Here is a 27,315-nt window from a genome sequence, read left to right as displayed (position 1 = left end):
TCCAATACGCGTAGTGGTTGCCTCGGAGGACCAAGGGTGACCCCAGCCCCTTCCTCCTTTCTCCCAGCTTTATACTGAGCAGACGTCATATGGTCTGGAATATCCCTTTGGTCAGTTCGGGTCAGCTGTCCTGGTTGTGTCCCCTCCCAAGATCTTGCCCACCCCGTCCCACTGTGTGGGGGGGAAATGTCAGAAAGAGCCTTGGTGCTGTGTAAGCACTACTCAGCAGTAGCCACAACACCAGTGTGCTATCAACACCCTGCCAGCTCCCAACATAAAACACAGCACCATGAGGGCTGCTACAGGGGAAAACCAATTCCGGCTCAGCCAGACCCAGTACATACCCACACCAGAATAATAAATATGTTTTATTCAAATGTGTATTTAAACCATCTTAGCACTCTATACAGCACTCTATATATGTCCAAAGCATTATTTTGTAAGTGTTGAAAAGGTTTACAGAATCACAGAATCATCTAGGTTGGAAAGGACCTTGAAGATCATCTAGTCCAAGTCTTTTCTCTCAGTCTCTTCAGACAAATTAAACCAGTCATGTTTCCAGTCACGTGTCCCCACTAATGAATTTCTATAATTCTTTCAAGTATTATTACAGATTCACCATTCTTCATTCTTTTCCTTAAGAGAAGGAACACACTCTGTATTCAGTGCCAAGGGTATTTAGTTAATTGACAGTAATCACTGTAATACTATAGTTAGCTGTGCATCTCAGTGTTTTGCTGATCAGGGATATCAATTAAACTCAGACACCAGAGTGAAAAGAGCAGGCGTATTTTACTAGAAATAACTAAATAATGTAACAGAATAATACAGAAAACATACAGTAAGAAAAGACAGAATAGCGCACTTAAACAAATAGGAAAATACAGGGTAATGCATGAAATCATTACTACCTGAGAGAGAGAATAGTGATTAAGAAAGATCCCTCACCACTTGCATACGTTACCATCATCCAGATCCGCAGTCGCTGGGCAGCCCCGGTTACAGCGAGGATTTGGAGAGCCTGTCCCGGCAAGTGGGAAATCCTACGCGGTGCGTCCACCCGTAGGTGAGGCTTCCAAAGTCGCTGTGAGCGGGCCCAGCCTTATATACCTAAAAATCAGTAAGCCAGAATAGCTGGCACCTTTGTTTTAAGCAGAAATATCTGGTTTTCATCTCACATTAGGTTCCCCCCAGAGCCTGGCCAGGGCTTAAGGGAGAAGCTAAGGGAGTTTCCCTGCTTATCTAGTTAATTTATGAGCAAGGTCACAAGGCCAGACAACTGTTTCTGTGGCCTTGTTATCTTGCTCACACATAAAGAAATACAAGGATACATTCAAGATAGACATGTTTTATGATGTTTAAGCTATATCTTCTATGCATATTTCACTAATGACTACATACAGAGTTAGCAGTTTCAGTTCAGGGCCTGTTGCTCAGGCTTCAGTATTCCCACCTTTTACATCAGAATAGTTGGTTTGCTATAACTTAGTATATTGCCTATTAACACAATGGTTATCAGTTATAAAATATACAGGATTCATCTATAGGTCAACTCTGGCTTGGGCTTATTGTCCAAGCCTTAGCACTTCACTCAGGCATGGCAATTTTTCAATTTCTACCTGTGTTCAGGTTCAGAAATCATCCCATAGTGGTTTAGGCAACATACTAACTGGCTATCTCTAATATAAATGGAGGTTTACAATACAATCCACATTTTTACTTCAGTATCCGACTGCCTCATTTCCTGCACAAGTACCAAATGGAAGCAAATTATGTGCTATTGCTCTCTAAGTTTTCTCCACTATTTTAAATACACTTCTAGGAATTGTATTTTTCTCAAGTATTTCTGATGGCCTTACATAAGACTTATGGAGGACCATTTATTCTTAGTATAACATGCCTTTTTAATAGATTCTCACATGAAGACAGAAAGATATATCTGTTGTTACAATATTCCCATTTAGAGGAAGACATTGATTAGTCATCTTAAGATCCTTCTCTGCACTCAGTTTAAAATAATAAAGACTGGAATCAGTCTCCTGATGAACTTCTGTTATGATTTTATGAAATTATACATAGATGAAAAAAGCATTTAATTACCCATCCCAAAATGCAGATGACCAGGTCACAATTTTTATCCTCATGTCATTTATCACTCAATCATGACAGACATTTCCTTTTATTTTCCATTAAGAGATTTGTTATTAATGTGCAAAAGATATTTGATGTGCCTATTAATACGGGTTATAAACCATATACATAGTACAGGATTCACTACCGAAACTTCCAAATTCTTGCACTGAATTTGGGTTTGAATTATATATTGCTGAAAAGACAATTGTAAGAAGTCCTATTACACTAAGGACAGTAATTATTTTTTGTTGATATTTACTGGAAAAATATCATACTGACTCATGATTTTACATACACTAATGCTGTGTGTATGGAAATTCTGTGGAAAGAGATATTTGCATTGTTTCCTAGCTGTGAATTGTCAGTTTGCATTCACATACAAATTACTTTTTATACCAATTTTTTCAATTTATGTCCTTTTGTTTTAATGATTGCTAATCAGGAAAGTGTTTCCCTTTAAGACAACCAGGTGAAAATACAAATATAAATGTGAGAGAACACCGTCCATTTAAATCTTTTGCCAATAGCAGACTCTCTTAGTTATGTCTTTTATTTGTGGTGTTGAATGATACCTAAAACTGTAATGATAGTGTGTGATATCTGCTAAAATCACACCAAGAGTATCCAATTATGATTTACTCAGCTACAGAATTATTTGGGCAGAACAATATAGAAATATTTTGACATCCAGTGTTGCTGTAGTTACACATAAATAGTAGTTACACATAAATACTTGCTATACTGCTATAAATACTTGATCCCATCTGGAATGCTTTGCTTGCATTGAAATACAAATATATTTTTTTAAAAATCCAAATCTCCTATACCTACTACATACCTGTGTTTTGATTAGGCATTTCTCAGGTATTTTAATGTAGGAAATGATATTAACCTTTCGTATGAGGTTGTGAGAAGAGTTGTGGCATGCTTTGATTTTGGACTAGTCTTCCATTATAAAATTATGGCCAATGAGATAGTTATCCATAGTTATTTTAGTGACATATTTTGGATTGCAAAAATATAACATCTGATACACTCTTTGGATGATGAAAGGAATGATAAATAATACTTTCCAATTATATACTAAATGAACTACCTCTATCTGCATACTGAATAACTGTTTTCTCCCCATCTTGTGACACAAAAAGAAATAATGGCTAGAATATTTCTGAGGACATAGGAGTGCTAATTCAAGAAGTTGAAAGGACAGGGTAAATGTACTTGAATGCTGAAGAATGTGATAAATAAGCATAAAAGGAATCTTGATATAAGTGACAGTATTCCTAGGCTGCCAAAATAGAGATTTATATTTAGGTTGCTTAGCATCCATTTCACAATAAAGACAGTAGATAAAAACCAGGAAAAAAGTCATAAAGAAGTAGCAGATGCTAATATTGAACACAACTATCTCCCTTTTCTGAGCTGCTGAATTACTGTGGTATCAACTTGTACTCTACCAATGTAACTGTAATTTGTGTCATATGGCTATGTCAAGTGTTTTTTCATTGCTGGAACTTAAGATCCTTTTCCACCAGACCTATGTGGACTATATGGGAACAGTTGGCTGATGCAGCTGATCCAGTGGCTCATTGCCACAGAAAGGGTGATCCCACCTCCCCATACCTACCAGCCATTTCCCTTGCACTGGTTCTAAGGTTCATCTGAACCTTTGGGAAGCCAATGCAACTTCAATTCCAGTGTAATTTCTGAGACCCAGAGCTGGCAAAAGAGAGGAAGAGGATGAGGTGGTGCAGAGCAAGGAAGAGGGTGATGGAGGGAAAGGATCTCCCTCTGTCTCTTCTGTCCCACTTGACTGCACTGTGAGCACCAGAGCCCTCTGTCCACAGAAGCCATATCACCCACAGAGCCCACTGCTCATGGCAGCTATCTCATCCTGTCACAGTCCATTTGGATCTTTCAAATTTACATGACAGATTACTCTGTAAATTAAACTTTATTTCATGAGCTCATTAGGTTAAAAAAACCCCAACCATCATATCAAACAAAGGCTCAATCCCCTTTGTACAGACTAGTCTAACATGTGAATTCTCCAATTCATTACTTCACTAATTAAATGAGCCCATTGCCTACAGGAGCCATCTCACACACAGACCCTGGCACCAGGCCTCTGTGTCTCTCTTGCCCTTGCAGTTGCCATGGCACCTTCCCTTCTCATCAGTCTTCTCATACACTCTAGAGCCAGAGGAAAATTGAGCTGTGGACAAGACTTTATACTGCCCTGACCTCAAACTACTGCTCTTCAGCAGAGACAGCAGAAGAGAAATAGAAGGCTGTAAGGAGACATTTTACAGAGGATTTTCTCTTAGCTACAAGGCAGTTTCTAGTAGCTAGTATGTCGCAGTAAGCCAATATGGCAATGCGCCCCCTGTTGGGTGCCCAGGACAGATACATGATTGATGCGAGGTGAACAAGCACACAAGGTGACATTCCCCACGTGAAGCCAAGGAGTACTAATCCTCACCGCTCTCGGGATTTGAACTGAAAAGCAACGATAATAACCTCATAAGGGTCCTTGAGTGACGGACGGAGGGATAAGTTACTATTCCTGTTTCAAAGAAAGAACAGGAAAATGGCAGAATCGCCGTACGCACCCTGGGCACCGTTCTCTCTCCCTCCTTCTTCCCCGGTTGGTGTAGCACGGACTCACCGGGGGTTATCCGGGTGAGCAGGGCTGCACGGGGCGGTGGCATGCCTTCCAGCCGGCAGGTGGCGCCGCAGCTGCGCCGCAGGGGTGTGGAACCTCCTCAGGGCAGTCCCTCCGTGGAGTCTGGCTTCCCTTCTCCTCCCTCAGAGAGAGGCGCCCAGGGGCACGGGTGTCGCCCCGAGGGAGGCACATCAATAACACTCGGCAGGTTCTGCCTAAATGCTCTCAAGATGTTTTAGTCTTTACAAGTGAGGGAAGTTGTAACAGGGTTTAAGCATTCTTCAAGAAATAAAATCTCCCATTAGTTTTACATACACATATATATGTACATACACAAACTTTTCTTCTTTCAAATGTTCTGTATAGTCAGAAAGATACATAGGATACATCTGTGGTGTACTGAATCCAGCTCTATGCACAACATACAAGTAATACTTGCCTGTCAAGCAATCCCTTTCTGATAGTTTCTCATGTGTGTATTTTCTTTTTCTGTGTTGCATTGTCAACAAATTAACAAATACTTTTTTTTACCCTTTCGTAGTCAGTAGTCTATACAAGAGGACTTTGGCAGGTAGCTATTACTTCTAAATAAATATCACTGGGGAAGTCATAAACAACACATACTGGAACAAACTGATTATTCCAGTTAAAAGAATTGCAAATACTGAATGTAATTCATTTAATAGTAGACAACTAGCAGATACAATTTGTTCTAAAAAAAATGATTAGGAAGGCATACTGGAAGGGTAATTTGCTCTACTCAGACATACTGATGGCCTCTAAATTAACTGTAAGCACTCAAGACTGAGATATAATTGTTCAGGGCACTGTGAAAACATCTTCCTAATGCACAACGGCAATCAAAAAGGACTTGTAAGATATTCCATTGCTTAAGATGGGATGCTGACTAACAGTAAAAATCAACCATGTTGTTATATATGGTCTGCTGGTTTACTGTCATGTGAGTACCAAGTTAAGATACTAGTTGCAATTTTCAAAACATCACAGAAAACATGTCACAAACAATAAATATCTTTAGGTATATGGAAGAAATGAAAAATTGGTCTTGATTAGTGCAAAGAAAGATACAAAAATGACAGAGTGGTGGTTCCCCAATCTTTGTTGGCTCCTGAGCAAGAATACCAAAGATACAGCAGTGATTTTGAATCCAGTGATGTCAATGGGAGTGGTACATACAGATTATATTTATGGCCCCTGGGATGTCTTCTCACTAAAAATGCAAAATTAAATGACGGTTTCACATTTGAGGTACACATGCCTTCTACACTGAGCATGTAAAAGAGTTGGTTAAGAAAGCCGAGTCAGACTTCATCTACTGGGGAAGGTTACAATATTGTTTGAAGTATGTAGTCTTTTCATAGCACTGCTGTGCCCTCAGTTTGGGGAGGGATTTTGATCAGTTGATCCATATATCAAATTCATTGATCCATTCATATCCTTTCTTTAGACTTGATGACAGATGATGTTTGCTGTGGACTTAGTGCAGCAATATTTCAGGCACAGAGCAGTTGTACATCCATTGAATATTTCTTGTAACCTGCACCACACACCCATTTTAATTTTTTTGGGCCACAACTTTTAGGAGGAAATTCTGATACATTGAGAATTTATTTCATGAAGAAAAATTTTTTCCCCTTTGGTTACTTATTTGCATTTTTACATTTATCATATTTGTTATTCAATGTATAGAAGTCTTTATAACTGAATTTAATATTAACACATTCATCTGGGACCACAAGATAGGCAGATACATACATATGAATTTTAAAATCCACATCAGGTAAATAAAGAATATGCTTTTACTGAAATATCATTTTCGATTAATAAATAGGATTACAGAATTTAGAATAAAATTCACATATTCACTTACTGGAATAAAGAAACATACTTATAAAAATATTCCAAATTTTCTGAAATGCTTTTATACATTATACATAAAAATATGATATAGATCTAAACAAAAATCATGCATTTTTAAAGTAACAAAAGACATTTTCATGCTCTAAAAACTGAGAACTATTTTATTCTATTGATTATTACATTTTTATTTTTTAATTTCTTCTTAGTCTTACACCTTATGGTGGACTCTACTTAATACATATTGTCAGCATATATGAACAGTTGTAAGAAAGAGCACATGATTTTCAAAACAGATGACAACAGGTGCTGGAGAGGACATCACACATGAAACTAGAAGATGGAGAGTGATGCACCCCTCTACCTACTTAATGGACTACTATGACTTTCCTGGAAGATTTTGCAACATTCCCGGACAGCTAATTTAATATGGAGGTGGGAAAAGGTAGGGCAGGTGTGAGAATTTTGAAATATCTTACAAATCCACAAAATCTAGAACTTAATATGTCCATCAAATTGTGTGCTATCACTCTGGGGGCTACTAAAGACCATGTTAAAGACGGGCTTTTTAGTACTGGAATTGAAGGCAAGCTGGTCTCAGGTTGTGAAAAAGGATGGTAGTTAAAAGCATTGGTTGAATAAAGGTCACAACAACAGAATATAAAATGCAATATATCGATGCCTTGAAATGATAGAATATCAGGTTCTTATAAGCAAGGGAATTATCCTACTGTTTTTATTTGTTATAAACGTCTTTTATTTCTTCTGTATATGACAGAACTATTCAAATACCATTTTCAGGATTATCGGCATAAAAAGTTACTAGTGTCTAGTATACTTTTATCCCCCACATTTTAATTTCCAGGTGAAGGTGCAGAAGATACTTTTCTCCTCATGTAAATTATTACCTTTTTCCCCTTTCCCTATGAACCGAAGACATCTTTTCTAGGAAGAGAATGCAAGGGCATAATAAAAATGTGCATTATCGACTCAAACCACAGGTAGCAAAAGCAAATACAACGTGCAGAATGTAAAAAAAAAAAAATATATATATATATATATATCTGCCCTACAGGACAAATAAGAGAAGGCTGTATTCCTCGTGGCTGTTTGGTGTGAGAGAACATCCGCTCCCCTCCCCTCTCATCCCATCCCCCGACGGCTGCAGGCCTGGCAGGGGCGGCTTTCGAGCGCCGGGCTTGGTCGGAGGCAGTATCCCGGGAGTTCCTGGCTCTACCAGTCTCTCTTTCCCGGCGCACAGCGGCGCAGGAGAAGAGTAGGAGAGGCAGCGGGAGGGACAGTCCGCCATATTTCTGCCTCACCACGGCCGCGGAGCCAAGTCATTGAAAAGCCCGGCAAACTGGGCTCATGGTGTGCATGCCCTTAGTCTCTGCCTGCCTTCTCTTTCTCTCTGGTGCGCACTTTTTACCCACCCCCTCTCTCTTTCTTACTGTCAGGGCAGGAACAAGACGTGACAGCTCTTCGACAGCAGCTCTCCCGCGAGAGAGGCGAGCGACCGTATCTGGAAGAAAGGTCCACCATAAGGAAGTTCTCTCCCGCTGAGATTGCCAGGCAGCAGCGGGCTTGCCTGCTTTCGGAGGAGCCGAGCTCTCGCTTTAGAACAGAGAGAGCTACAGGAAAGTGTGTGTAAGGAGGGGAGGGATTAACGGTCATTAGCATTTCCATGAGGGGTGGTTACTTCAGAGGGTGGTGGGGGTGTAGTTTGCGAGGGACACTCAAGGACTGCGTTGGTTTCAGGAGAAAGAGGCGGTTGCAGAGGTAGCGGTGAGGGAAGGAGGGAGAGGGGTGTCTATATCGTACAGCTTGGCTCGCCTAGATAGTACTGCTGCTGCCGTGGCTGTTATAGTGGATGTTTTCATGTTGCTTAGTGCATAATTTAGAAGAGAGGAGGGGTTGGAAGCGGCGACTATTAGAGGCAGGGAACGGAGGATCTGTGCTGCCGGGGGCCCCTCCTCTCTCCTTGCCCGGGTGTGGCATCGCGGCAGCTTCCTGCGCTTGCCCTGCAGTGCCCGGGTGGGGGCTCCCGGGCAGAGAGTGTCCCCCAGGGCTGGTGCTCTGGTTGGGGGTGTGTGTGTGTGTGCGCGCGTTTTTGGGGTGGGGGTTGTGCCTGAGCCAGTTAGGAAGAATGACTTTGGAGTCCATCATGGCGTGCTGCCTGAGCGAGGAGGCCAAGGAAGCCCGGCGGATCAACGACGAGATCGAGCGGCAGCTGCGCCGGGACAAACGGGACGCCCGTCGGGAACTGAAGCTGCTGCTGCTGGGTGAGTGCGGGCCGCCGTGGGCACAGACGTCTTAAGTGTCGCTGGGGGTGCAGCCCAGACATTGCTGCCCCGGGGTCCCTCCGGTTGGCCCCACCGGTGTGTTACATGGCGCGGTCGGTTCGGTTTTCCCCGGGCGCGCGGCGGCGATGGCGGCGGCGACCCGCTCGTCGTTCCTCCGCTGCCGTGCTGTGTGTATGCGCCCGTGTGCAGGCTTCGCTGAGGCTCTTGTAGCTGGGTAAATAACTGTGGTCCCTATGAGTGGGTTTGATATGGTAGGGAACCCGGTCTTCCGAAATGGAGAGGGAAAGGATGGCTGGTGAGTGAGGGGGGTTTTGGGGGAATATCGGCGACGATGGGTGTAGGAGAGTGATGATAAGGAAGCAGATTAATGAAAGAACTCGCAGGGGGAGTTGCTTTGCAGATTGATGGTGACAGGCTTTAATATCTACATTGTTCTGTGAGCCTTGGAAAGGTTGTTGGGTCACCGGTTGCATTTTTTAAATTGTGATTTTTATTTAATGAGGCAAACTGGGATAAGGGACTTATGCCCAGATTTTTAAAGCAAAAGGAGAAAGAAACCATGAAGACCCAGATGCACCCATGAAGCTGAAGAGTAACCTTAAGTATGCTGGACCATAACAGGATCTTTAATACCTTTGGAATCCACCCACTTGTTCTATTGTATCATTTCTCTTTAATTAAAACAGAGGTAGTTATTTTGGAGTCACAAGTCTGCAAAGGCAATGTTTGTTTAATAGGAATTTGGTTCATATTAAAATAAGCCTTTTGAATTAAAATACACTTGTCTATATCTGATATGCTCTACTACATTGTGTAGTTCTTGTGGTAATACAGCTTCTGCCTTAGACTAGCAGGCCTTGAAATACGTCTGCACCAGTGTTTGGTGTGTGGATGGATGGGAATGTTCCAAGTGGATGTGGGGTGTTTATGCTAAAGACTTTTGTCTTGGGTCATGTACATGAAAGTAATGATTTTTATTGGAGGAATAAACTGCCTTTTCAATAAAGTAAGGAGAGTTGAAAGGAAGTCAGAATTTATTTTAATGCTTGCTTATGAATGTGATATTTCCTACTTTAAATAATACAGTTGGTCTTCTGTATGTGGAGAAAAGTATTGGGATTCTTAACTGATGTGGAAAAAGGAGGGGTGGAGACAGATACAATGTTACCAGTAATAACGTTCTGTCTCACTTTGGCCTAATTTTTGGTTGATAGAAGTGTGTGCTGTGGCTATTTCAAGATCCAAATCCAAGATAAAATAGAGGACAGATAGCTTGCATTTCTTTAATTTTATGGATGTTTAAGTATAATTATTTAACTATATACATTTGCTACAGGAGAGGCAGTTGACATTTGACTTGTTACTCAGGTCCAAATTGTTTCTGCATTTCCTGGTTTTCTTGCAGTAATGCTAGAGGTTTCTTCCAAGTTTTTAAAAATGCATGAAACTTATTGAATATATACCACCCAGAGAAGGAATTCAGAGATTTCGTTCTACAAACAGTAGTGCAGAATTTGCATTGTTTTATAAGATCCCCCCGCTGGTAATGTTAAGTGTATGGATAGGTAATGGTAGATTAGGGCCTAATTGTGGCATTACTTTAGACCAAATAAAATAAGGTGAATAAGGTGTTTTCAGAGGAAATAAATAAGAAGCCATCACTTAGCTTTGGAGAAAACTCACTGATTGCCTGTATGAACATTTTCTGCATATATCAGTATAAACCATGCTTCTGAAGATGTGATGTATGAGAAACCAAGAGGTAAAAAAAAGAGCCTTATACTTAATAGCATATCTGTATTTGAGTAGAAACCAGTATAGAAATTGTTATTGTGTACACATTTTTTGTACTGTACTTTGTCAGCCTCAGTCATATATTTGATTGAAAGTGCTTGTGCATGTGCAGCTGTTTTAACAGTTAATGATCTCATTTTGTAAAATGCTGTATAGCAGTGAACCACTGTTGAAGTCACTGGTTTAGATAGAGATTCAAGTTTCAATTTATTAAAAAAAAAAAAGCAACAAAACTTTCTAAAAATTTGTTTTAATTAGTGGGTTTATTTTAGGTAGCTGACAGTACTTCTTTCTGTCACTGTCACTGCTTCCCCAGCATAGTCATTTGTTCACTTCTTAAGTTTGTGTTATTTGTTTGGGTCATTCATATGGTTGAAATGGACAAAACCATTTTAAAAATAGGAAAATAATAATTAAAGTGGTGAGACTGGGAACATAAATATCTGAAATGGCTTAAAGTCAGCCATTGTTTTAATCGACTTGACCTCTACTGTTCCATTACATATCTTTGTCCCTCAAAACGTAAAGTAGCAGTATTGCTTAACTTTATTTTATGTAAATGTTAGGCAAACTTTTTTAAAAAGTGCCAAATTTTCAGTCCCACTTCGAAAAGTGTTGTTGGACTTGGAAGCCTAAATGGGTTAAAGGTTTTTGAACATGGGACAAAGGTATATCCTTTTGATGATAAGGAGAGTGCCACATTTCTTGCCTTGTTTAAAAATTAGGCATACATACAAATGCACATATGTAGTAAATATAAAGAAAAAATTCTGGGTCAGAAAAGAGGGGGGTTTGATTTTTTTTTTTTGGTAGGTTTTTTTTTTCTTCCTCCTTAACTAGTAGAAATTATAGTGCTTCCTTGAAAAGTAAAATAATTCCCTCCTAACTGTGTAGGTTACTGTGTGACACACACTATGCTGTATACACCCTTCTTGTGTATTAATAATGGTATCTTTTTACTTTTCATGGGATCAGAGTTTAAAATGTTGAAAGTAATTTCTGGAAAACTTTTTTTGCATGGTAAGATTTTTTTAAATTAAAAAATAAACTGTCTCCACAATTAAACATTAAAATACCACTTTTAGGTACTGCACTGAATATCACTGTCCTGTTCTATTCTAAAAAATAAGCAAAGTATCTTTTTTATTATCACAATTCTAAAAAGTGAGAACTCTAACATATGCACTGAAATGTACTACAAAGACATTGTAATAGTTCAGCAAGCACAACTTGGCTGTAATGTTTAAGGTACTGTGGAACAAATTCGGTCTTCCACTGAATTTGGTTTTCATGTCCTGTATTTTTAAAATTCTGCTGGATTTCATTACTACTGAACATTTTGTAAAACCTTATGATTGTTCTTCAGAGCATAAAGTTGTTAATATCCATCTGTTGTTTGCTGTTGTAAAAGCATTTATTGTTATAGTACAAAAAAAATGAGGTGTTTTCAGTGTTGGTATGTGCCAACAGTGTACAGTGTTCTGCATGTATGTATGTATTTATTCTTAAGTAGTAAGAGCCATGTGCTCTAGCTTTCTATGTATATCATTTTGACTGTCATCAGTGGAAGTTTTGCCTGGTCTTAGAAAGCAATGTTTGGGCCTAAATGTTAGATTGTAGCCATAAACCTTCACTACTGGACATACTATGCCTGTACGCTGTATATGCTTATGTTATATGTTATTTTCTCATCAGGAAAGTATCTTGAGTATCTAAGAAAATAGTTAGCAATATCTTGCTAGCTATATCTATATATCTATAAGCTTTGGCAAAATTAAGTATTGGAGGGCTTGACTGTATTTTCTGTTTTGTATCATGCTTGCAGGTATTGTGATGTGCAAAACATGGCTCTTAAGGCAAAGGTGTTCTTTTTTGTTTGAAATAGCAGACGAGTCATTGAAGCAAGGTGTCAAATACAAGTATCCTTTAATGTTACTAAAGGAAATGGGTGGGAGGTAAACCATTTGAATTTAGCATGAATTGCAGCTAGTCTTAACTGGAAGACTTTTTTTGTTCTCCAACAAATACATATATATATATATATATATATATGTTTGGGGTGTTGTTTGTTTTTTTTATACCTGTGTTAGCTGAATGAAAGATTCGAGTGCAGAACTCAGTGAATTAGCAAAGACTTAGACTTAAAAAAAAAACCCAACTAAACTTGAAGAGGAAGTGGGCCCATCAAGCCACCAATGAGTCTTCCTTCCCTGCTGTAATCTGAAATACCTATGCAACTATACAGTCTCCTCTACTTATATAAGTAGGTAAACTGGTACTATGTGTGTTTCCATTTTATGCACAAAATTTAAAAATTATTATATTGGATAGTATATTCTAATTGGCTATTTTCTTTGCTCTTCACTAAAGCAGAAAACTTAATTCTTTTGAAAGAGCATTGCAACCTTTTCTTATTATCTTGTATTGATCCATACTTATACTCACACTGAACACTTGAAAATAATTTTAGGTAGTTACAACAGTATGTATTTGCAATTAGAAAACAAACAAATAATATGTATCTTGGTGATGCGCATTGAAGCTAGATTGGTAAGTATCTCTTACTTTGGAAAAGCTGTTTCTAAGGTTATCTAATTTGATTCTGGATGACAAATGCTGATATATTCTATTATATATAGACGTATACATCCATATATAAAAATAACTGATTTTGAGGAAAACATGAATCATCATCTTGATATCAATGTGATAACATGATTTCACACTTGATGGAGAAGAGCATATTCATTTTTTTTAATGCATGATAAAGTAATATTTTATTTTCAGCCCTTAAAGGATTTTCATGTGGGTTGTTTTTTTTGGTTTGCTTTTCCTTCTAAAGAAGTGATCTACTGTAGTTAATGGAAAAGAGCTTAGAACCTCAATAGTCAAAGAATTCTGACTAACTTAATTTTGCTTATATGTCAAAAAGCCAAGGGACCCCAAATTTGTACTTTCCATTAAAACCAATATTGAATTTGTACAGGAGGGAAACACATATGCTGAACAGAGGAATCTCTTGAGAAGGGACTTCCGGGTATGTATTGTATTGTTAAGAAATAATTCTGTGTTTTTAGCTACTTCAAATTATTTTTGTTGGTGTATGAAGGCAATGGCAATGTCATAAGGGCCAGCATTTCTTTTGAAGCAATATGACAATCTGCAAGATGTGAAAATAGCATTACAAGGTAGATATGTGTTTCTTGCTCTCCTGAATGGAATAACACTCGGGAAAGATGTGTTCTCGTACTTGAACAAGACTGTATGAAGAGCTGTTGCTAATAAAATTATGGGAAGTTTTTCAACATTCACCTTTTATTTGCTCTATGTGTTAAAATAGTCTGACTAGCAAGAAAGTAATATCAAAACTTGAGGAAGGACTTGAATGTAGGAAATACTGTGAAGCCATATATACGGTATTCTTAAGATCAAAGAAGTAAGCATGCAGCACGCTTTAAGTATTGTGATAACCCTGTGCAAAGAAATGAGATGAATTAATACTGAAGGATGTGAGTCTAAGTGATACTACAGTTTGGAAAATTTTAAAAGTTACTGGGGAAGTTCCAGAACCAACATAAATGTGGGGGTTTTTGTTTGGTTGGTTTTCTTCAAGCTAAATTTAAGAATAGAATAGAATAGTTCAGTTGGAAGGGACCTACAATGATCCTCTAGTCCAACTGCTTGAACAATTCAGGGCTGACCAAAAGTTAAAGCATCTTATTAAGGGCATTGTCCAAATGCCTCTTAAACACTGACAGGCATGGGGCATTGACCACCTCTCTAGGAAGCCTGTTCCAGTGTTTGACCACCCTCTCGGGAAAGAAATGCTTCCTGATGTCCAGTCTAAACCTCCCCTGGTGCAGCTTTGAATCATTCCCATCCGTCCTACCACTGGATCCCCAGGAGAAGAGATCAGCACCTCCTTCTCCACTTCATCTCATAGACCAGGGCAACACTAGCAACAAAAATTAAATGCTTGTTCTGGATCTGGCTGGGATGGAGTTAATTTTCTTCATAGCAGCCTGTATGGTGCTGTGTTTTGAATTTGTGACTAAAACAGTGTTGATATCACCGATGTTTTGGCTATTGCTGGGGAGTGCTTTCACAGTGTCAAGATTTAATCTTTTTTTTTTTTTTTTTTCCCCCCCCACTTTGCTCCCTCCCCAAGTGAATAATTGGGGGGGGGGGGGTGGGTTAGGAAATTTGGAGGGGACACAGGACAGCTATTCCATAACATATGATATCATGCTCAGCAGTAAAAGCTCTGAGGACAGGTGGAAATGTTCCTGGTTATGGCATTTGTCTTCCCAAATAACTGTTGTATATGCTGAGGCCCTGCTTTCCAGGAAGTAGCTGGACATCTGCCTGCTGATGGCAAGTAGTGAATTAATTCCTCTTCTTGCTTTGCTTGCACGTGTGGCTTTTGCTTAACCTGTTAAACTGTCTTTATCTTGATCCACAAGTTTTCAGGTTTTGCTCTTCTGATTCTTTTCCTCATCCTGCTGTGGGAGGAGTGAGCAAGTGACTGGGTGGGGGCTTAGCTGCTGGCCAGGGTCAACCCACCATAGTGCTGAAAACAAAGGAATGGCTTATGCATCTTCAGCAGGTTCTGAGGGGTAGGGGAGACAGTGAACGTAAATGCCTGAGGGTTAATCTTCTGTAGGGGCAAGTAGTTAAACTCGTGGCCCTGTATTTTAAAGGTGTTGAGCATTCACCTGCTCATTGGCTTTTAGAAGGTTGATGTGGGTGTATGAATTCACCTGTATAAAAGCTTTTGTGGTATATATGAACCTATAAGAGAAAAGAAGACTGATTTTTTTTTTTTTTTTTTTTTTTTTTTTTCCTTTAAATAGGAAATCATAGAATACCAGGTTGGAAGGGACCTCAAGGATCATCTGGTCCAACCTTTCTTGGCAAAAGCACAGTCTAGACAAGATGGCCCAGCACCCTGTCCAGATGAACTTAAAAGTGTCCAATATTGGGGAAACCACCACTTCCCTGGAGAGATTATTCCAGTGGCTGATTGTTCTCATTGTGAAAAATTTTCCTCTTGTGTCCAGTTGGAATCTCCCCAGGAGTAACTTGCACCCATTACCCCTCGTCTTTTCCATGTGACTCCTTGTAAAAAGGGAGTCTCCATCTTCTTTGTAGCCACCCTTTAAATACTGGAACATGGTGATAAGGTCTCCCCTAAGCCTTCTCTTCTCAAGGCTGAACAAACCCAGTTCTCTCAGCCTTTCCTCATATGTCAGGCTGCCCAGTCCCTTGATCATCTTTGTGGCCCTTCTCTGGGCCCTCTCCAGCCTGTCCACATCTTTTTGGCATAGCGGGGACCAAAACTGAACACAGTATTCCAGGTGTGGCCTGACAAGCGCTGAGTGGGATAATGACTTCGTTGTCTGTGCTGGTGATGCCCTTGTTGATGCAACCCAGCATCCTGTTGGCTTTCTTTGCCACAGCAGCACACTGTTCACCCATATTGAGCTTGTTGTCTACCAGGACCCCCAGGTCCCTTTCCACAGAGCTGCTCCCCAGCCAGGTAGATCCCAGCCTGTGCTGCACTCCTGGATTATGTTTTCCCAGGTGCAAGACCTTACATTTGTCCTTGTTGAACTTCATAAGGTTCTTGTTAGCCCACTCTTCCAGCCTATCCAGGTCTTCCTGCAGGGTGGCTCTCCCTTCCAAAGTGTCCGCTTCCCCATTCAGTTTGGTATCATCAGCAAACTTCATCAGGGTACACTTGATCCCATCATCCGGATCACTTGTGAAGATACTAAACAGTGTTGGGCCCAACATCGATCCCTGGGGGACCCCACTTGTGGCGGGTTGCCAGTTTGAAAAGGAGCTATTTACCACCACCCTCTGGGTGCGGCCTGTCAGCCAGTTCCCCAGCCACTGTGCAGACCACTTGTCTAGACATGTATGACCAAGACGATTAATTTTAGGGAAAAAAATGCAGTCTTGAGCTAAAAACTCTTAGCGATAGAGGTACTTGCACAATTTTGGTATATTATAAAAAATAACTTTCCCCTGTAAAACATTGTCCCTGTTCTTAGTTTGGATTTGTCCAGGATTTGCTTTTAGTCACTTGTTGTTATATCTTGTCTATTTTGACCTCTGATATTGGATATCTGACCCATGAACAGTTAGAAACTGAGACCAAGATACTCATTAATCTTTGTATCTGTTGTGAAGCTAAATTAATTGATTTCCTAATGTTAACTGTAGGGTGAATTTTTGAATCCTTTAATCATTCTTATAGTTCTCTTTTTAATCCTTTCCAACATCACTTCTGAATTACAGACAATGAGAAATTGTTACTGAAAATCGTAACCAAGAAAACTCCTCAAACCAAATTATAGTTTAGAAAGCTGACATAGGTTTATGGCAGTGCTGGGTGCACGGGGGATTTCTCCTCCGAACATGCACACCAAGGAAAAAAGTATGCTCATTATATACATTAAAAAAATGAATATTTATATAATTCCTGAGAAGTACCCACTTATTTCCAGGGAATCTAATGCATATGTTAAGTACCTGCCTATTTCCAGTGAATCTAATGCATGCATTGTGGGACTGCTTCCTTGCTTATCTTTCCCTGTACAAAGCGTACTGAATTGGGGAAGGGTTGCTCTTCAACACATAGGCTTGCTTATCTCTTCTGTACAAAGCTTATATAAAGAGGCCTGTTATCGGTATATTAACTAAATTGTTTAAGTCTTTGGTATCAAAATGAACACCAAGGCATATATATTCTTTACTACAAGTACAGAAATAAAATTTCTCTTTTGCTAGTTGAGATTTGTACAAGGAATACAACAGCCTTTTTAGTCATGGCATCAAACTATTTGTGTTTAGATGACTATCTACCATTCTTCAGAATAATTGCTTTTCAGGGCAGTTTCATTCATCATTTTCAACCTGCTTTCTCTATTCCTCTATAGTTAACTTTGCATTTAGCTGTTGTCAGAAGCAGTGTCTCTGCCTGTTCCTGGTTTACTGATTATTCCAATTACTTCACATCATCATATCCTTAATTTACCAGTTCACAGCTTTTGTGTCACCTACAGGTATTGTCAGTGAGAATTTTAGATATTATTTTTTTTTTTTCCTATCTTGTGGGTAAAGATACTTAAGTTTCTTATCAGGATGGGGGTATCACTGGGATCCTATTAGAAACAGAGCTGTCTGAGGACTTTCTCTTTATATAATTTAATACTTAGTGCTTAAACAACTCTAATGTGTGCTACGTTTGTGTGTTGTATGACACCAAATCAGTTGCTTAGCAGAAGCCTAGTTCCTCAAAACTGCTGCATTTATAAACCAAACCATTAGAATTGTTGTAACCGCATAACTCTTGGTATGCGGTCTCTCCCTCATCCTATTCCCATCCTTGTGGGTTTTTTTGTTTGGGTTTGGTTTTTGGTTTTTTTTTTTTTTTTTGGTGATATTTCAAGATTTATAAGCCAGGAGGGTTTCTCAGTCAGTTCTTCTAAAACTCTTTGATAAGAGGTGCCTTGACCTGCTGAGTAACAGTGTTCTAACTTTAGTAACTGCTCTGTAACATCTTCAGTAACTGCTGTAGTGGAAACTCTTTCATTGTCACTTTAAATATGATCTGTGTTTCCCTAAAAACAGAACAGAAATATTTACAAACTATGTGTGGATTTTCTGTGTTAATATGAAGAGCCATATCCATTTAGTAAAGGGCCAATGCTGTTTTAAGTATTTTTTGTATGACAATGTGAAGTTTAAAAACAAAACAAAAAAAAAAATCTCTGGAAACCTTGAGTTCTTCATTTGACTTCCACACTCCCCCCCTTAACAATTTTTAATACTTCCCAAGGTTTTGGCTTAACCATTTCAACTTTCTCTCTTTACCTCTCCTCTTATCCAAACTGCTTTTACTGTTTTTCAGGCTTTTTTGTTTTGTGAAATTGAAGCTGTGTAGCTATTTAATGAAATGTTCTGAAATGACTCTCACTTGTTCCCATTTTAAATTTAAATGCAGTTGTTCTCACTCCTAATTCTGTTAGCTTTTGTTCAAGTATCTCTCATGAAACATGAAGTATTTGTACTACTGGTTTTGGACTTCTTTTGCTTGCACATAGCAAATGTAATTGAGTCATGATCATATTCTCTAAAAGTTACTTTTTACTTCATTTCTGCCACAAGTTCTTTTCCTTAATAAGCTAAGATGTATTTCTGTATGGTGCTTTTCTGTGTTAGAAAATTATAATTTCTGAAGTACAGAAATTCCAAAGTCGTTTGCTTGAGAGTTTTAGCATCAGTTATGTTATGTGGCCCTGTGAGACTATTACCTCCTTCCCTTTTCATTAAAGTTAACTGTTTAAAGACACCCACTCAGTTGTCTGTCAAATCAGCTTTGGTCATCTGTCATGGCTCCAGCTTTTCTGTCAATTTTTTTATCTATTAAGATTTAAACTGAAAACCTTAAAGATCACTGGCTAGAAGCCAATTCTGAAGCACAGAAATGTTAATTGCTGAACTTTCACTCATGTAAATCTTAGTTTCAGTTATACCTCCCTGTTCAAATTTAATCTGTATATAATAGCAAATTTTTGGGTTTATCACCTACACATCTAACATTTTTGTACAGACAGCTGAATTTCCTCTTTTAATTTGATGCTTTACTTAATTTTAATTTTTTTTTTTTTTCCCCTGCTAAATAGGTGCACTACTGTTTTCCTTCTCGTTCTTCCCTTTCAGTAATGAAATGATACTTGTGCCTCTTTGGCCAGTCTGTCTTTCTGAATGTTGTTCCTTTTAATGATGAGAACTATCCAGACTCTGCAACTCCGTCTTCCACATACATCCAATGACTGTTCCCCAAAATAAATCTCTATCGTATATTCTTTACCTGTCCAGTAATACATCTCTAGGTGTTGTGGTGATTTTTTTTTTTTTTTTTTTTTTTTTCTTCTGGTATGGAACAGGATTGTTGTTTAAATTGGGTGTCAAGCTAATAAATGTGGGGTGTTTAGATATTTATGATTTGGAAGAATCAATAGTATTGGTTTCATAGCAAAACTGAAGTATCATCAGTGCATATTCACAGATGACATGTTCACATATGTTCAATTTTGCTGTCATTGTCTGTGTTAAATATAGTTAAGCAAGTTCCTTGATCTGTTGTTAGGGACTTGCATCCAAATAGAGTGCACTTTAATGGAATAGCTGTACCAGCCATATGCACCTACCCCTTGGGATACCTGTGGATTTCTCTTCTCTACTATATGTGCTGTGCTCATGGTTCATCTACCTCATGAGCACTGTATGACTATACACCAATGCCTTTGTGCAAGGGGTAATGCTTGGTGAATGTTGGCAGCAGCTATTTAGCATTTCTGTGAAATATGAAACAAGTGTCATGTTACACCTTGAGAAACAATGACTTTGGAGGACTGTTATAAGGCCTTCTGTGTTTTCTGCAAAGGGTCCAAGTGTGTTCTTAACAGCTGTGTGGTTCTTGTTCTCCTGAAGGAATTGAATGCTCCAGGATTTAACTTCAAGTGGAAGAGTCTGGGATACTTACAGTATATCTTCTCTCTCTGATCATAGTCTAGCTTTTGGTCATGGCCAGACTTAATCTTAACAAGATGAGGATTTGGGGCCTGTGGGACTACACTGTCCTATGCACCTGTGGTGACCAGCAGGTTGTGCATAATTTTCAGATGTGGATGAACACAGCTGAAGCATGGCTGGGATTCGACTCCTGCTCTCCAGCACTGACATATGCAGCCTGAGCTCCTGTACCCCCTGAAAATTAGTTTCCTTGTCTAGTAGAACATTTAAACCCCTGACTCATTCTGCATGATGAGCAGAGATTTTGGGCTTAGTGAGTCTACAATGAGTGTGCTGCAGCATAATCTTGCAGATGTGTATGAGCTATGTTGCCAGTTCACCCAGACCTTTAATTAGCGTGGCTAGAATCTTACTGTGCTGCCTCTTACTTATCAGTTGCTCATGTGCTCAGGGATTTAAAAAAGATTATTTTGCAGACACTCCTGGGCCACTATGACTGGCTACTTGAGCAAAATCAGTGAAATGCTTAGTTCTGCAGTTTGGAGGGCTTCCAGCGGTAGTAGGCCAGCACACTTTTTCTCAGGGAGTAGCAGCCTCTGTGCTGGTAGTCTGTCATGTGGGGTAGACAGCAGGATATCTTGTTACTCTGGATTATGGGCTTTATTGGGCAGCCTAGGGCTACCTTTCAACTGAGCCCTGAACATCTACAGGATTGAGGCAGAATGCAGCTTCAAGTAGTTGACTGTAAGCCAAGGGGTCTTCAGGACTGACCTGGTGTGGGAATTAAGAACTGGTAGTTAGCAAAATGTAAACTGACCTTGAGGTTAGAAGAATGATTGTGGATAACTGAGGCAACATTACAGAACACTGTGTTGCGAGTGTGGAAAAACAGCAGTAAAAAACACCACCTGCAGAGCGTGGTGAGCGTGGGAGCAGTAAACAGGCAAAACCTGAAGGTCAGTAGGATGTAGAAGTAAAAACAAACCAATGTAAACAATTGGTAATAAATTGGGAGCTTGCATACAGTGTGGCAGCATTTGCTCTTGGCAACGCTCCCCCTTCAACAAACTTGAGTGAGTTTGTTATGGTTCAGCGCGTTGCCCTGATCCCGGCTGGTCTGAGACCAGCAACCTGGTGTCAGTATCCCCAGTGTGGTCAGCATCACTGTGCAAGGGGTTTGGCAAATAATTACAAATGGAGTGGTCACAGCAGGATTGAGACCTTCCAGCTTGGGTACGCACAGTTTGGCAGTGCCCCTAATGCCATATGTGAAGTACCTAATGATACTGTGCACATAAGCCCGGGCCAGTGTCAACACATCCTGATAAATAATGCTTGATCATGATGAAAATCTCAGCTCCTCTGCCCAGTGCTCAGAGGCTCTGTGTCTATTGCCAGCAAATTTCCTTTGTGCACAGAACAAAACCTTTAAGTAACACAAGATGGAAATGCACTCTTGCTAACATAAGTGTGCTACAAAGTCAGGAGATCTTGCAAAGGCCACGATTTATCTGTAGGTTCCTCTTTTTAATGTAAAACTGCTGCTCAGTGCTCTTGTGGTAACTAGGCAGTGAAATCCTTGAAGAGGGTTAGACCTCAACAAATAGATCTCCTTTAGCCTTCAAGTAGTCATGTTTGGCTCTTTGCCATTATTTTCTAAAAAGGGCAGAAACTTCTGATTTTTCCTTTTATATCCCTGTGGTTTGTTTTTATTTGGTCTTCTGAGCCCTCAATCTGTAGAACTTCTTTGCATCTTGAGCTGAAAAGGGCAAATAATGACAAGCCATTTCCTAGGCTCTCCTTAGCTGATTCTAATAATGGCTATTAGTGGAGTTGACTTTTTGATGCTATACTATTTTCTTTCTCTCTGCAGATCCATAAATGATAAGGAAAAATCCATTTGAATACTGGATTATCTTTCTTCTGTCTCTTCCCAGTAGCCTGCCGTAAATGTACTAAGGACTTTGCTATAAAGATTTGTCTTTCAGTTTCTCTTTACAGAATAAATTGTTTACATACACCCCCCCACCCCCAGTAACTTCCATGTTATTGAATAGAAGAAATGGAGAAACCCTTGAAGCTTTAGGTGTGCGCTTTTCCTCCAGCCAAGTATAGTGATCCTGTTAGTTTTCAAATATATCTTTTTCCTATGATGAAGTATTCTAGAATATCCCGGCTTTCCTTCATTGAGAGGACTGTAATGAGGAAGTCTAGAAATTAAGTTTAGGTTTGCAGTTGTAAATGAAGGTTTTTCCTTCCTGCCATTCTCCTTCTTTATTCAATTGCTTTACTGATGAATCCTCTTTCTGGAGATCATAGGTCAGGATCTCACTCTTTTCCAATTTGGATAGTTTAATTGAAGAGATTAAGTCTATAGGAAGGCTATTTAAAACCAGACAGGAAATACTAAATTGTTTCCCTTATCATTTTCTCTTGGAGCAGAGGGGATAATGATTCTCTCCAAGTCTTTTTCAAGTGGAAGACTTCCCTGACCAATTGATATTGCAAATTCAAGCATTTAATGCTTTCACAATAACCTTGTTCTGGATTTGGGCAGTCCTTTAAGTCTCTCAGCAAGCAAAGTAGATTGTTCTTCTAATAATGCAGACTATTGCAATTCTATATTTTGACAGAAATGTCACTTAAGAGTGTTTCTTCTTTTCTTAACCTAACAGTATCTCTGTAATGATAAATATTGTGGGCCTTATTCTCCTCCCAGTAATCTCATTGCAGTTATAGTTCTTCAGAAAAATGCTGGAAATGACACTAGGCTTTGTTCCTGGATCAATTTAATGATTCCACACTCACCATCATTCCTCAAACAGAACACTCATTCAGGCTGATCTAGGTTTTGGGTTTTTCTTCCCATTTGCTTTATAGTGCATTTGATGCTGTAAATTATCAGGGAGTCAGACCAGCATTGCTATTTGTCTTTAAACCACTTAATTACTATGACTTGAATCCTGCTGGATGATTCTATTTCTAAATGATTGGGAGTTTGCCTTCAACTGAGGACTCTGGATCAGTATTTTCCAAACAGAAAAGTTGTTATATGAAAAGTATCATACTGACACTAAATATTCAAGTTGGGGGAGGAAAGAGGAGGAAGGAGATATTACTCTTGTAGATAGGGTACAGTATCATCTATCTTATCATCCAATTTATAGGCTGAGATGGAAAAGAGACCAAGGTACCAAAGTGATAGCTTTTAGTAATTTATGTTGCACTAGAAATGCTTGCCAAGGAGTAGTAAGATTTTTCATGTTACCCAGACTTGACTAAATATCTGAACTAAACTTCACATTTAAATATACTGGGAACATCATCTTGTTATAATTCCATAAAAAATTACTATTTATAGGACTTCCTTGAAATATACAACAAAATATAAATATAGAGATTTCTGTAAACTAGTTCGTATGAGTAAAACAGCAGAGTAACCCAACAAATACTGCTTGTAAATATTTCTGAAACTTAGAAATGTTCATGAAGAATTAGACAAAAAGTTGTGTTTGAAATAAGTTGCAATAGTTCAGAAAATGAAAGGAACCAGAAGTCAAGAAAACAAAATATAACAAATATAGCTATTTAAAAGTGAGGGGGGAAAAAAAAAATTACAGCAGTTTGCAAAAATGCAGGTGACAAAAATGCTTCTATTTCACCTGCAGCATTGTGTAGCTGTGTTGAAAAGAACCTAGTTAATTAGCAAATCTACCCTTTCATTACCTGTATACACTGCTTGCATATGTCAGTTGTCTGACCAAAGCTATCTTCCACAAGAGGATGGGGTTGATCTTGCTGCAGCTGGAAGAAGTAATCCTAGTTTCCAGCACACAGTCTGCTGCCCCTAGTGCTGGCTCTGGTACTTAGCAGACCCCTCATTTCAGCTCTCTAAACCGGCAGAACACTTTTCACCCTGTTGTACTGATTACTGAGAGGTACCAATATTTTTGGTGGCACCAGTAGTCATTTGTTCTGAAAAACCTTATTATGAGATGTTCTAGACTTATGCAGTCATACTGGTGTTTGGAAATAATTTTGAGTAATATTTTTGAATGTGCATATGGAAGGTCCTGTCACTGTCTCCTCTAAATGTCTCTTTAAAAACACTGAAATTCAAGGTGTTTATTTCTGGTACATCTGTCTTTAGTTACTGGCTCCTCACACTACAGCTATTGGCAGACTTGCATACCTGAATGCATGAATTTATCCTCATCATGTCACGTTGTGTAGATGAAGAATCTATTTCAAGAGATTCCAGGATTCCCAGAGAGAGCTGAGTCTTCCATCAGGGAGCACTTCAGTACCTGACTTATTTGCCTATTGACCTGCTTTAGAAGCCTAGGCAGAATAGGGTTAGTGAGTAGGCACATGTATAAATAATAACTGTGAGGTCAAGGCAGAATCAGAAGCTAGGACTCTACCTTTTGACTGTTGGTGAGAACATGGTAATTTTTGTTCCTTTTATCTGATGATGCTTCCTACTTTTCAATACATGGAAGGAAGATATACTGTAGTGTAGACTGATAGCGAGTTTGCTTTCTTGAGAGATTGAAGATGGGAGTTTGAATTGTATTAGGCAAATGAGGCAAATTCAAACTTTTCCACATCCATGACTGCTAAAGACTAAGCTGTTTTATGCAGAAGAGGTTATTGCCTCCTCTGTATTTTGAAGCAGAGAAATTGCCCTCACACTGTATGACAAGCTTGCTTTGGTAGATAAACTGTCAGATGAGTCCCTCTGGGAGGCAAAAAGATGTTTTAGTTTATGGACTCTGGCGCTTAAGAATGCGGGACTAAACTTCTTGTCTTGTCAACAGTGGGATGCTTTAGGATGTCAGGAGCAAAATCCTAACCATCAGGGGAACTTAAATGTCAAAACCAGAGGCAGTATGGATTTTACACAGTAGAAATAGAGAGCAGATTACATGTAGAGACTTTGCATTTGTGGAGTTGAGCCTAAATCCCAAACCATTCTTTTTTTTCTCGTTGCTGTGAAGGGAAATTCAGACTGAACGTGTCTTGCAGTCGTTGACAAAGGCCTGGCTATGGACAATCAGTGAAATTCTCAAAAAGAACAGCAGGATGCCATCTAGAGTGTAAATCAAAACCTCATTTCGGAGTCCTAGTTTCCGGGTAGAAAATGCTTTCTTGTCACATACCTAATGAGTGACTTTTTGTAATAGTATGTGTATTGCTCTGTATTGGGTTTGTGTGGCAAGGTTTTGGTAGTGGGGGGGCTACAGGGGTGGCTTCTGTGAGAAGCTGCTAAGAGCTTCCCCCATGTCCAATAGAGCCAATGCCAGCCGGCTCCAAGACGGACCCGCTGCTGGCCAAGGCTGAGCTAATCAGCAACAGTGGTAATGCCTCTGTGATAACATATTTAAGAAAGGAAAAAAAAAAAAAAACAAAAAACTGGGAGAGCAATTGCAGCTAGAGAGAGGAATAGAGATTCCCCTGCAGCCCGTGGAGAAGACCATGGTGAGGCAGGCTGTCCCCCTGCAGCCCATGGAGGTTAATGGTGGAGCAGATCTCCACCTGCAGCCCGGGGAGGACCCCATGACAGAGCAGGTGGATGTACCTGAAGGAGGCGGTGACCCTGTGGGAAGCATGTGCTGGAGCAGGCTCCTGGCAGGACCTGTGGACCAGTGGAGAGAGGAGCCCACGCTGGAACAGGTTTGCTGGCAGGACTTGTGACCCCACAGGGGACCCACGCTGAGGCAGTCTGTTCTTGAAGGACTGTACCTCGTGGAAGGGACCCACACTGGAGCACTCTGTGAACTGCAGCCTGTGGGAAGGACTTGCGTTGGAGAAGTTCATGGAGAACTGTCTCCCATGGGAGAGACCCCATGCTGGAGCAGGGGAAGACTGTGAGGAGTCCTCCCTCTGAGGAGGAAGGAGAGGAAGAAACAACGTGTGATAAACTGACCACAACCCCCATTTCCTGTCCCCCTGTGCTGCTGAGGGGGGAGGAGGTAGAAAATTCAGGAGTAAAGTTAAGCTCAGGAAGAAGGGAGGGGTGGGGGAGGTGTTTTCTGATTTGATTGGCAATAAATGAAACTAATTTCCCCAAGTCAAATGTGTTTTGCCTGTGACAGTAATTGGTGAGTGATCTCTCTCTGTCCTTATCTCAACCCACCAGTCATTTGTTATGTATTCTCTCCTCTGTCCGGTTGAGGAGGGGGAGTGATAGAGTGACTTTGGTAGGCTCCTGGCATCCAGCCAAGATCAACCTACCACATGCTCTATCACATTCAGGGGTCTGCAAGTTTGAGTCTTTAAATTCACAGCAGACTGTTGCTTTACTGCCAAATCTGATTGGTTAAGGAACTCTGGAAGCCTAAATATAATGCTAAATAGATATGTTAAAGATACTTTTGAAAAAAATGTTTTGTTAATTAACATACACACATTCCTTATATAATCTTTGGTGAAATTAAGCAAGAATTCATAAATAGATTAACGAAATACTAGCTGGTATTTGTTGCTTCTGGTTTTGTAGCAATGACATTGAGAAGAGTTCAGTTATTTTTGTTTGCTTTTTTTTTTTCTCCTTCTTTAACCTGGTTGGTAAGTATTAAATATCCTTTTGAGGCCTATGAAAAACTTTTACTATATAAAGGTCAGGCTTCTACTTTACAAAGCAGTATCCTAAGTAAAATTAACAAACGCACTTTGTGTGGATGTGTCAGAATTTTATCAATTTTATGAAATAAATATGCTATGATCAGAGTTTAATCAACTGGAACAAAATTTAACAGTAGAGAAATTGAAGATATTCCAAATTAATTCTTGCTTTCACTCTGCTTTCTTTTTGTATGGTAACAGCTCAATAGTATTTGTAATAAAAGGGAATACTTATTTAGCACTTTAGCTAGTGGATGTACAACACACTGAACATGTAATCAGTCTGTCACCTTGGTGAGGCAGGTAAGTAGGTAATTATTATCCCAGTGATTGTAGGTGGGGCAATGGAGAGAAAGGCTATGTCTACAT

General features: G+C 39.5%; 1 protein-coding gene across 2 annotated transcripts in view; it reads left to right on the top strand.

Moving 5' to 3' along the window:
• Window positions 1-4,904: 4,904 nt before the first annotated feature.
• Window positions 4,905-27,315, top strand: part of LOC141917751 (guanine nucleotide-binding protein G(q) subunit alpha-like) — a 202,952-nt gene continuing 180,541 nt past the window's right edge. Inside the window, exons 1-2 of one of the 2 annotated variants that reach the window (XM_074811175.1) lie at window positions 4,905-8,047; window positions 8,134-8,958. In XM_074811175.1, coding sequence (XP_074667276.1) covers window positions 8,547-8,958 — 412 coding nt within the window. In that variant the 5' untranslated portion in view covers window positions 4,905-8,047; window positions 8,134-8,546. Of the gene's footprint in view, window positions 8,959-27,315 lie in introns of both variants that reach the window. The other variant, XM_074811174.1, reaches the window with a different exon arrangement.

Source organism: Strix aluco, chromosome W, assembly GCF_031877795.1.
Source record: "Strix aluco isolate bStrAlu1 chromosome W, bStrAlu1.hap1, whole genome shotgun sequence".
Classification (NCBI taxonomy): Eukaryota; Metazoa; Chordata; class Aves; order Strigiformes; family Strigidae; genus Strix; species Strix aluco.
This window is presented reverse-complemented; position numbering and strand designations above follow the sequence as displayed.